Here is a 13,013-nt window from a genome sequence, read left to right as displayed (position 1 = left end):
AATAATGTAGCTTTTTAAATTGAGATATAATTGACAAAATATTTTATTCATTTTAGGTGCACAATGTAATGATTCAATATTTATGTATTATGTGCAATGATGACAGTAAGTCTCGTTAACATCTATCACCACACATAACCATTTTTTTCTTGTGATGAGAATGGTCTAGATCTACTTGCTTAGCAGCTTTCAAATACACAAACAATATTATTAGCTGCAATCACCATGCTGCACATGACACCCCCAGGACTTAATTTCTTTTATAACTGAACATTTGTACTTTTGCCCACCTTTACCCATTTAACCTAAGTAATATGGCTTTGAAGATATTTTTCAAATTTTGTTTTGCCTTGCCCTGTTGATATTTACAAAAAGAGCACATTACCAGAAAAACATGACCATGTTAAAGCTTGTTCATACTTTCTCTAGGTATCTGTAGTTCATTTTATGCTACCTCTATGAAATACCAAAAATCATGAAATAGCACTAATGAGAATCTAGTTAAAGATAGTCGAAACTTTCTGTGCTGTGTTTTTTTTTTCCTAAATTGAAAACTTTGTTGTACTAGAAAGGATGCTAGTGATGCCCATACATATTAAGGAGTACCTGGCTGACTCAGTGAGCAGAGTGTGTGACTGGTTTATATATACAATGGAATACTACTTAACAATGAGAAAAAATGAAATCTGGCCATTTGCAGCAACGTGGATAGAACTGGAGGGTATTATGCTAAGTGAAATAAGTCAGGAAGAGAAAGATACCATAAGTTTTTATTCATATGTGGATCTTGAGAAACTTAACAGAAGACCATGGGGGAGGGGAAGGGGAAAAAAGTTACAGAGAGGGAGGGAGGCAAAACGTAAGAGACTTAAATACTGAGAGCAAACTGAAGGTTGATGGGGGATAAGGGAGAGGGGAAAGTGGGTGATGGGCATTGAGGAGGGCGCCTGTTGGGATGAGCACTGGGTATTGTATGGAAACCAACTTGACAATCAATTATATTTAATATTTAAAAAAATTCATTCTTTTTAATGGCTCAGTAATATTCCATTGTATCTGTATACCACATTTTTATCCATTCATTGGCCAATGGACATTTGGGCTCTTTCCATAATTTGGCTATTGCTGATAATGCTCCTATAGACATCAGGATGCATGTGCCTCTTTGAATCTGTATTTTTGTATCCTTTGGGTAAATACCTAGTAGTGTAGTTGCTGGGTCATAAGATGTTGCTAACTTTTTGCAGAGTCTCCATGCTATTTTCCAGAGTGGCTGCACTCAGTTTAAGAATGCATTTTTTAAAAAGTTATTTAAATAAAGATAGATACAGTAAGCATATCCCTTCCTTTGTCTCATGGTTGCAACGGTGACAAAGGAGGCAGGATTAGGTAAAGCGTGTTCAAGTGTAACAAAGATTATCAACTTTGTTCTAAAAGTTTAGAGCCCTCTTTTATCATTAGACTTTAGAAATCCTGCCTCGCAGTTCTGAGAGCTCTACTGCAAAATATTGAAGCTTGCCTTTAGCACTCACAAAAACTTGCTGAAATATATATTGCTGGTCTGGACCATGAACACTTTTGTTAGTAGACTCTGGATGTTCACCTGCCAGCAAAGTGAAGAGGAAAATGCAGTCATTACTTTACGTACAGTAAATGCAATCCCAGGGAGGAAATGGACAATTATAGGACTTTCTTGACTGAAGAGTGCCAGCACTCTTTATCAAGCTATTCACCATGCAAATAAACAGTGGAGTCCCACCCTACAATATCTGGTAACCACATAAAACTGTTAAAGGGATTAACAGTGCTAGAGGCTGAAATGTAATCAGACAGGTGAAATAGCCAGATGAGAAGATATTTGTTCATGAGCTAGCCTTGATAATTAACTTTTAATACTGTTGTGGTAACTGAGTTTAGAATACTTGTGAAATGATAGTAACCTCTTTAAATATGCCCTGCTTTGCAAGGTGTAAAAAATTAGAGACATGCAAAATGGGATGTTATTTTGTTTTACTTTAGTTTGGAATATTTTCTGATACCTTAATAGATGTGATTGTATATAATTTGGTTGTCTTTCCCTCTACTAAAGATTCTATAGAAAGATATTTGTAGTTTTCAATTATGGGCAATGAAGTGCAGCTGCCAAATTCTTGTTTGTTACGTTTGTCATCATATAATAGAATAGAATAGAAATGTTCAAAGTGAGGCTAATATTGGGGTTATTCTGCTTTGACCCTGGAAATAAGTGAGAAGAAAGATCTGTGGAAAATGAATACAGAGATTTTGCTATATTCTGATTTGATGACGAAACTGAACTAATGTGTGTTATGGACCATTCATAAAAACATTCCTTAGTTTACTGAATGGATTTGTGATTGCTTTTGTCAGGTGTGTGTGTGTGTGTGTGTGTGTGTGTGTGTATGGATTTGCTTATATTTATGTGTGTGTTTTAAATAAGTAATTCTAGAAGTGTACCTTCACTTAGCCCAAAGGGGCTTATAATTATTACATTGTGCATATTGATTTCTAAATCCAAGTACATTATAAGCTAAGATTCATATATGAAAGTATTATCTATGGAATATTCATTTAAGACATAGTAAAGTTTTCTGCATATTCTGTAATGTTTATAAGAAATAGAAACCATTTTGGGTGTAGAATTATAATTTTGAAGATTCTATTTGCACACATTTCTTACTTTTACTTTCTCCACATTGCCTAGTCTCCCTCAACACACTGATGCTTACACCGTAGCTAATGCCTTGTATTATTATCCTTTAACAAAAAGTCATATGAACATTTTATGATTATATTTGTATTGACATCTCTATTTTAATCTGCTTTTAGAAGTTAAAATGACAAATATTTTAGTATGTTTTTTAACTAGTCAAATATGTTAGAATCAACCTTAAAAACATTAGATATCAAATCAGTGTGATTTGTCACTGTTCTGGGATCAAGGGATCCTATTAACATGTCTTACAGAAGAAATGTATAAACAAGAATATAATCTATTATTCTGAATATTTGATGTGTGTACATTCAAATATATTTCTATTTTTTTTTAAATTTTTATTTTAGAAAGAGAAAGAGAGAGCGGGGAGGAGGCAGAGAGAGAGAGAGAGAGAGAGAATCTCAAGCCAGCTCAGTGCTCAGCACAGATTACAATGTGGGGCTCAATCCCATGACCCAGAGATCCATGACCTGAGCTGCAGTCAAGAGTCTGGACACTTTACTGACTGAGCCAACCAGATGCCTTTCAAATATGTTTTAATGGAAACTTTTAATACTGTAGAATTAAGAACTGTACTTAGAGAGAGACTAACTTCCTCAAAGATCTTAGGATACAAGTTTTTTAAGAAATCTGCTTTGTGGGAAGTTAAAGGATTATGGAAGTAAGAGATTATAAAAGGGAAACCTTTATGAAAATTAATTTTTCTTTATCATTTCAATAACACTCCTCTTGCACATGTATGAATAATCAATTTAGCACCTTTATACAAAAGATACCACAAATATTAGGTAGATGGCTACAGTTGGATAAGAAATTATGGGGAAAATAAGGATAAAAAGAACATCAAATATGTTTTCAAATTTTAGAATTATAGAATAAATTCTTTTCATACACATACACAAATATGAACAGGGAAAGATTGCAAGAACCTTTCTTTTGTAGGACATGTGAGGCTTACAGTGCAAAATAGAGAAGAATATTGACGGAAACAATGCTTGCAGTAACAAATGGAATTGGAAACATCTTTGGCATAGGCAGAAATAAACTTTCAGTATTCCTATCTGATGTCAAAATAACCTGTGTGGCTGATGCTTTCTTAAAAGCATGAGAGGGAGGTGGAGAACTAAAAAAGGACCCTACTTTAATTAGGAGCACCATCAAGAAGAGGCAGATATTTAAAATGAAATTTGAAGTGCATGATGTTACTTATTTAAATATTGCAATATCATGAGGATGTTTAGGACAGATGACTTGTGCATTTGATGTTCATAGGAAAATCTAAGACTTTCAAAGCAGGAAAATACATGTAATCAATACAGGCTTTGTGTAAAGCTTCGTTTCCCATTTGTTTTCAGTCTTAAGGCAGAGAATCTCCATATTTAAAAATTTTTTTTTTTTTCAACGTTTATTTATTTTTGGGACAGAGAGAGACAGAGCATGAACGGGGGAGGGGCAGAGAGAGAGGGAGACACAGAATCGGAAACAGGCTCCAGGCTCTGAGCCATCAGCCCAGAGCCCGACGCGGGGCTTGAACTCACGGACCGCGAGATCGTGACCTGGCTGAAGTCGGACGCTTAACCGACTGCGCCACCCAGGCGCCCCGAGAATCTCCATATTTTTATTTCTTCTGTGAATTGATCTTTGACTCGCACTGTATGAGCCTGTAAAGTTAATGCATTCTTTTTTTTTAATTTCTTTCTTTCTTTTAGTCTTGCAGAATGAAGTTTTGCTTTTTCATGCTTTAGCTAAATAAGCCACCTAACCAATTAAAAAAAATAAAGCTTCCAGAATTAAAATTTTTTTCCTTTGCTTTCTCTTTCAGGAAGTTGATGGCAATAAAGTTATGTCTTCATTTGCCCCACACAACTCATCTACCTCACCTCAGAAAGCAGAAGAAGGTGGGAGGCAGAGTGGTGAGTCCTTGTCGAGCACGGCCCTGGGAACTCCCGAACGGCGCAAAGGCAGCTTAGCTGACGTTGTTGACACCTTGAAGCAGAGGAAAATGGAAGAGCTCATCAAAAATGAGCCAGAAGGTAAAGGTTAGCAGAGAAAGCAAAGTTGCTGCCATCTCCTGATTTTAAGAGTTGGGTTTTAACTTCTAGTTCTGTGTTTTTTTTTTTTTTTTTTTTTTACTTATACTCAAAGTTAAATTGTACGAAATGGAAACCTAATGCTATGAAGATGGATAGATATTTTTTCCAGAAATATTTCAGTTTGTCCCAGTGTTTTAAATCATTAATTTCTGTTATGATGTCTTCCTTACTTTCACACATGGGTAAACTGTGGTTTAGTAAAACTTAAAGATTCAAGAATAGAATGTGAGAGCGGAGCCCGGAATAGGCACCGCCTACAACCCCAAATATCTGCAGGCTGGTTTGTTCATCTCCAGTTTTTGTCCCCAAGGCCATTTCACAACTTTATAAAATTTTACAATCTTTATTCATGAATGCATCTTATATTACCTTAGTTCAGTCTGTTCCAAAATTAATATGGTTTAGGCCTATTGTATATTTTAAAATCATTGATTATTCTCTGTTAGCTATGGTGAAGTTCCCATTTTGTTCAGCTTCCATGATGCCTTTCTTTTAAGATTTCATCTTCTAAATCTCTTTAATAGTTACTGGTAGTAGCCAATGGGTGATATGCACATGAAGTAAAATTCAAGAAAACAAACAAATAAAACAACCAATGCCAATTACACAGTTTATGTATAACTGATAGTCACCCTTTATGTTCTAGATGTTCACTAACTCCTATTTCAACCTGTATTCTTCCTAAGCACGGATGCCACATTGCACACAAGAGCATGCCTTCTACTTAAGAGTCAGATGGAAATTTAAAACAAACAAAAAATAGTGACATAAAAAGACATATTTTACACCAAAAATATACTGCATTTATACTCTGTAACACTGAGTTGGGCTCATTTCTAGTCTGTTGTTAGGACACTGGCAAATTATGAGTATATATGGCACAAAATGTATGTTAACCAGTATATTTGGGAGTCATATGGTAATTAAATATTTCTGGGTTCCTACCAGATGCATAGCTGGGACATGGATTTTAGTTATAATTTATGTAATTCACATGATCTTACAGTTGGAAAGAGTTTTAGAGATAATCTAGTCAGCCAAAGACTTTTGGCTTTCATCCATGTGGAGATAAAAATGGGGTTTTGAGGAGGACCTAGACAATTTTTTTAATGTGATGGAATTTTTCTTGATATTAAAAATACTATCTTCTTATTTAAGAAGTGTTTAAAAACACATAAAAATTAAAAGGAAAATAAAAATTGCTTACATTAGTAGCTTTCTGATATAACAACTCTTATCCTTATGATGCATTTCTCTTTAACCTTTAGTTTCACATATTCTGTTCGTTTTGCATGATCAATTTTATGCTTTTAAAATTATTTTGTATCTTTTAGGTTGTGATACATTATCATTAACTAGAGTCCACAGTTTATTCGTATTTTATTAGTTTTCACCAGTATGCTTTATCTGTTCTAGGATGTCATCAAGGATAACATGTTACATTCAGTTGTCATGTCTCCCTGGGTTCCCTTTGGCAGTGACAGTTTCTCAGACTGTTTTTGTTTTTGATAACCTTGAAAGTTTTGAGGAATACTGTGTTGGTATAATGTAGAATATCCCTCTATTCAAAGTGTCTGGTGGTTTGCTCTTGATTGAACTAGGGTTATATGTTTGGGGAGGAAGATCATAAGGTGAAGTACCATTTTTGTCACATAATATCAAAGGTACTTACTCTATATTTGATTTATGAATTTGATGTTGACCTTGATCACCTGGCTGATAAACAATGTTTGTCGGGTGTTTCCACTATAAAGCTACCCTTCCTGCCCCCTTTCCATACCCTAGTCTTTGGAAGGGAGATGCTGTGTGCAACCCACATTTAAAGAGTAGGGAGTTGTTTTCCCCCTCTTTAGAGTACAGTATCTACATAATTAATTTGGAATTCTTCTGCATGAGAGATTTATCTTTTCTCCATCATTTATTCATTCAGTCATTTATTTATCTAAGTATGGACAGCATGGATATTTTATACTTGGACTTATAATCCAATTCTACTTTATTTTGTTGCTCAACTTGTTTCAGCTTTGGCCATTGGAAACTCTTTCTATTGACCGCTGTGTCACGTTGACATATCACGGTGATTGTGGGTAGTTTGTTGTTTTTTTTTTTTTTTTTTTTTTTTTTTTTTTTTCTTGAGCACGTCTTGACTTTCTGGAACTGTAAGGTGCTGCAGACTCATTTGGGTATTACATGCCCTGGTTCTGGAATCAGCCATTTCTCAAAGAAGTCCTGGTTTCTTTTATTGGAGAATGGTATTAGAAAGCCAGATCTGGACACAAAGTGCGTTCCTTGCTACCAAGGTGTCCTTGCCTTTAGGGCCTTTTATCTGACAGAACAAAGAAATATATGTGTGCGTGCTAACCTTTATACATACATATCTATAAATATTTCTATGTCTAACTGTCTATATATTAAGCTAAACATGAGTTCTTACTAATGTGTGCAGCTGTAATCCATTTCCACATGGATCATTCCAGCCTTATTCCTTGTTGATGCTTCCATTCCCATCCCAACTGTGAGTAACCCAGAACCTACCATCCACCATCCATTTGCTTATTGTTCAACTCCCGTGTATATGTATAACAGTATCAGAATTTTTAAATGATACTGCCATGGGAAACATCCTTATAAATAGAGTATGGTACTTATGTGCAATTCCTTTGCCTTTAGTTTTACAGATTCCATTCATTTCAAAAATTACTTAGGTAATCTTTCCTCTACCTCATTCAGTGAGGTTTTTCTAAGCATTTTTAATACCATTAAATTCTTTCTGTGGTTTTTCCTGCTATCTCTCAAATTTTTAAATTACCTTGTAAGATCTTCTTACATCAAGGTTCAATCTTTGTATTGTACATTTCTGACATGTTTTGACAAATGTATTTTGTCACTTGTCCACCATTATAGTATCATTCAGAACAGTTTGATAACCTTAAAAATCCCCTGTGCTTTATTTATTCCTTCCTCCCTCTCTCCCCAGAATTCTAGGCAATCTCTGATCTTTCTACTATCTCTGTAGTTTTGCCTTTTCTAGACTGCCGTACAATTGGAATCATACAGTATGTATCTTTCAAACTGGCTTCCTTCACATATCAATGTGCATTTAAGTTTCCGTCATATCTGTTCATGGCTCATTTCTTTTTAGCCCTGAATAAAATGCCATTGTATGAATGTACCACAGTTTGTTTATCTATTCACCTATCAATGGACATCTTAGTTTCCAGTTTTGGGTTGTTAAGAGTAAAGCTTCTATAAGTATTATGTGAAGGTTTTTGTGTGGATATAAGTTTTCAGCTCAACTAGGTAAACACCTAGGAATGTGATTGTTGAAATGTATGGTAAGATTATGCTTAGCTTTTATAAAACTGCCAAACCATCTTTCAAAGTGGTTGTGAGACTCTGCATTCCCAGCAGCAACGGATGTAAGTTCTTGTTGCTCCATACCCCACCAGCATTTGATATTGTCAGTTCTTTGGATTTTATCCATTCAGATTGGTTTGTGGTGGCATCTCATCATTTTCATGTGTAGTTTCATGATGACATATGATGTGGAGCATCTTTTCATATGTGTATTTGCCATCTGTATATCTTCTTTGTGTACGTTTACATCTTTTGCTAGTTTATTAATTGAGGTGTTTTTTTAATTGTTCAGTTTAAAGAATTCTTTGTGTATTTTGGATACAAGTCCTATATCAGGTATCTGTTTTGCAAATATTTGATTCCTGGTTGTAGCTAGCTTCTTTTTTTTTTCTTTTAACATTTTCTTTTGTAGAGCAAAAGTTTTTAATTTTCATCAAGTTGAACTTACCTCTTGTCTTGCAAGGATCATACTTTTGATGCTATAGCTAAATGTATGTTGCCTAACCTAATGTCATTTAAATTTTCTCCTCTGTTATTTTCTACAAGTTATGTAGTTTTGCATTTTACAATTTAGTTCTATGATCTGCTTTGAGTTACTTTTTGTAAAAGGTTTAAGTTCTCTGTCTAGTTTGTGTTTTTGCATGTAGATGTCCAGTTGTTCTAGCTCCATTTGTTGAAGAGAATATCATATCTCCACAGAATTTCCTTAGTTCTGTCACCAAAGTTAAGTTGAATGTATTTGTGTGGGTTTACTTCTGCCCTCTATAGTCTGTTCCATTGATCAATTTGTCTATTCTTTTGCCAATACCTTGCTGTCTTAATAACTATGACTTCAAAGTTGAGAAGTGTCAGTCCTCAAACTTTGTTCTTTTACTTCAGTACTGCGTTAGTTATTCTGGATCTTTTGCCTTTCCCTGTAGACTTTAGAATTGGTCTTGCCATCTACAGAATTACTTCCTGGGAAGTTGGAAGAATTGGTATTTTAAATGTGTTCAATCTTTCTATCCATGAATACAAAAATATTTCTCTATTGATTAAGATTTTCTTTATTTTCAGTTTCATAGTTTTCTGCATATAGATCTTTTACATATTTTGTTACACTTATACACAGTATTTTCATGATGTATTTTTATTTATTTGTTTAACATTTATTTTTAAGGGAGAGAGAGACAGAGACAGAGACAGAGTGTGAGCAGGGGAGGGGCAAAGAGAAAGGGAGACATGGAATCTGAAGCAGGCTCCAGGCTCTGAGCTGTCAGCACAGAGCCAGACATGGGGCTCAAACTCACAAATAGTGAGATCATGGCCTGAGTTGAAGTTGGATGCTTGACGAGTTGAGCCATCCAGGTACCTCTATATTGTATGTTTAATTTCAAATTCTAACTGTTCATTGCTGGTATAAAGGGAAGCAATTGGATCTTGAATATTAACCTTGTATCCTGTGACCTTGCTTTACTTAGTTATTATCTCCAGGAGTTTTGTTTATTCTTTAAAGTTTCCATATAGACAATAATGTTATCTGTGAATGAAGACAGTTGTATTTCTTCCTTCCCAGCATGTATACTTTCTATATCATTTTCTTGTCTTACTGCATTAGCTGGCTTCCAGTACAGTGTTGAATAAGAGTGGTAAAATGGGACATCTTGCCTTGTTCTTGGTTGTAAGGAGAAGGCTTCTAGGTATCATTAAATATATTAGCTGTGGTTTTATGTAGATATTCTTTATCAAGTTGAGGGAATTCCCTTCTTCTTCTAGTTTGCTGAGAGTTGTTACCATGAATGGTTATTAAAAGTTGTCAATTTTTTTCATCTCTTTAGATGATTTATTTTTTAAGGTTTTATTTAAGTTCCAGTTAATTGGAAAAAAAAATTCCAGTTAGTTGACATACAGCGTAATCTTACTTTCAGTTGTACAATATAGTGATTCAACACTTCTATACAACATTGGGTGCTTATCACAAGTGTGCTCCTTTTTTTATGTTTATTAATTTTTGAGAGAGAGAGATTGGGGGAGAGAGAGGGAGACGCAGAATATGAAGCAGGCTCCAGTCTCTGAGCTGTCAGCCCAGAGCCTGACACCAGGCAGGAACTCACGAGCCTGTGAGATCATGACTTGAACCAAAGTCTGTTGCTTAATCCACTGAGCCACCCCCGTATCCCTTATCACAAGTGTACTCCTTAATCCCCATCACCTATTTCACCCACCCACCCCCACACTGGTCTCCCCTCTGGTAACCATCAGTTTGTTCTCTATAGTTAAGAGTCTGTTTCTTGGTTTGCTTTTCTCTCTTTTTTCCCCTTTACTCATTTGTTTTGTTTCTTAAATTCCACATATGAATGAGATCATATGGCATTTGTCTCTCTCTGATGGACTTATTTTGCTCAGCATAATACACTCTAGCTTCTTTAGCATGTTCATGTGATGTGATTTTTGAATGTTGAACCAACCTTGCAAACCTGGAGTAAATTCCACTTAGTTGTGGTTTATAATATCTATTAATGGATTCAATTTGTCGATACTTCATTGAGGATTTTTTCATCTATGTTCATGAGTCATATTGGTCTAGAGTTGCTGTTACTGTGTGTTTTTTTTTTTAATGTAATGTTTTTGTCTGATTTTTCTAGCAAGATAATGCTGGATTCATAGAATGAGTTGGGAAGTGTTTCCCTCCCATGTCAATTTTTAATTTTTCTTTAAGATACGTTTGTGGCCCAGGTGTAAGGTCTAGGAAGAACTACCAGGGCAGTGCTATATATTGGATTACAAAGTATTTTTGTGGGAGGAGAGTGTACTTGAGATGATGTTCTCCCTGGAAATTTGGCATATGACCTTGGTATTTCTCCAGGATGTCATGTTGGCTTCTAAGTAGTTGCATAGACCCTTATTTTGGAGGTAAATGACAGGCCAGATCCAAGTGAATAATTCCCCAAAGGAAAAAAGACCCTAGACAGTGCCTCCCAATTTGCTTAGCAGGTAACATTTTGAGGTATTGGGACTTAAGAGAAAAGTATATTATCTAATAACAGCTACACAAGCAAAAGAGCAGAGATAGAGCATCCACAGCAGCAGGAGCTGATGTGAGGAAACATCACTATTACATGTGGACATTATACTGTTTTCATTATTGTATTTTCCACAATTGTTTTGCAGTTTTCCTCATACAGATATATTAAAAGCTCAGCTCAAGATAATACTATGAAGGCATTGAGAAATGCAGAGATTGTCTTTATGGAAGCAGTAATATAAATTGACCATGGCAAACATGTGAAAGCCTGAATTCAAGAAAGATACTTTACGTATGAACAAGACCACTACGATGCATTTCTGTTTACATATAGAAGATTCCTAGTTCGTGTTTCTGGTACACAGAAATGTAAATGCTCTCACTTTTATTGATAAGGAAATTTGCCCTGACAGGAATCTTTGTTTAATAACTGCAGCGATTGAGAGATATGTCAAGCAGCAATTTATGTATTCAATAGAGTGATGTTCTTAATCACCTAGAAAAATATTATAGAAAGGCAGAAAATCATATCATAGGAAAGGAATAGAATGTCAACAAATGTTTATTTAACTGAAAAGGGAAAAAAATGGGGAAATATATCCAGCGAAATGTGTAAAAGTCCCAACAGTAAATAGAAAGTTACATCGGTTTTAAATACTCTATTAATCATAAGTTATGGTTGGACACAAGAGTGGATACCAAGAGGTGATATTATCTAAGCATTAGGAAGACACTGTGTGTGTGTGTGTGTGTGTGTGTGTGTGTGTATATATATATATATATATATATAGTACAAATGATCATAGTTCTGTGATGTGCCGTAGCATCAAAAGAATAAAATGGGAATAAATGTGACAAAAGAACTGCAAAACTTATACTCAAAAACTACAAAACATTGTAATAGCTTTGTGATGAGAGCAGCAATATGGGGGTGAGGGGACCGGAGATAGGGTGAATGGAACTAAATGTTAAGCTCACAAATATATGCCACGGAAAAATCCTTTCTTCCCCCAAGCTATTTTTTCCATTGTTTTTCAAAGGCCATTAAAATGAACAGCAGGTTGTGATGAAAATTTCATTAAGCCCCAGCTAAATCATTATGAGGGTGCCATATTCATGCCTTTGCTTCCTCTCATTGAGGGGGGAAAGCAGATTTCAGTAGAAAGTCTTTATTATTTCCGACCTTATCCCTGCCAACAGCAAACTAACAAAAATTCAGAAGTTAGAAGAGAATGGTGTGTCATACAAAAGGAGGCCACTGAGGTGACATGGTTAGAAAGAAAATTAGATTTGCTTATGAGTTGAAGGAAAAGTGGCTCTTTTATTCCAGCTACGTTAGTTTTTCAACCAATTAAGATATTTTAAAAGTTACAAACAGGAGAAAATGTATTAATGTATTTTTGTTCGTATCTTTTTCCTCCATCAGAATTTTTGCCTGTCATTATTCACAAAACTCTGGCATGAGAGACTTCCTTGTCTAGTGTCTCTTAACTGACATGGAGTACCAAACTTCATAGAAAATTCACAGCTCAAAACATCTGGCCTATGTAATATAGTTGCATTATACTTGGTAGTCACTAAGCTCTATCATTTAGTCTTTAACTATTAGAGGCTAAGGGTAACAATGAATGAGGTTGAATATTATAATATGGGACATAATATCTGCATCAAAACTGATTAAATAATGATGTATTGGTGGGGGAAAATGTAACATGTGTTAAGTCCATATAATGTGTTAACTGTAGTGTTTCAGAATTTGTATGAAACCCTTCATTTGATCTTTATTTTTTTTTTTATATATGGTTATATGGTTATAAGGTTTTAT

At 34.9% G+C, this 13,013-nt stretch overlaps 1 protein-coding gene across 18 annotated transcripts in view; it reads left to right on the top strand.

Moving 5' to 3' along the window:
• SOX5 (SRY-box transcription factor 5) overlaps positions 1 to 13,013 on the top strand; it is a 1,013,293-nt gene that overhangs the window by 702,324 nt on the left and 297,956 nt on the right. For 14 of the 18 annotated variants that reach the window (XM_045466143.1, XM_045466144.1, XM_045466148.1 and 11 more), the window contains one exon: positions 4,557 to 4,773. In XM_045466143.1, coding sequence (XP_045322099.1) covers positions 4,557 to 4,773 — 217 coding nt within the window. The remainder of the gene's footprint in view (positions 1 to 4,556; positions 4,774 to 13,013) is intronic. The other 4 variants (XM_045466155.1, XM_045466138.1, XM_045466153.1 and 1 more) reach the window with 1 other exon arrangement.

The sequence above is a fragment of the Leopardus geoffroyi genome, chromosome B4, assembly GCF_018350155.1.
Source record: "Leopardus geoffroyi isolate Oge1 chromosome B4, O.geoffroyi_Oge1_pat1.0, whole genome shotgun sequence".
In the NCBI taxonomy this organism is placed as follows: Eukaryota; Metazoa; Chordata; class Mammalia; order Carnivora; family Felidae; genus Leopardus; species Leopardus geoffroyi.
This window is presented reverse-complemented; position numbering and strand designations above follow the sequence as displayed.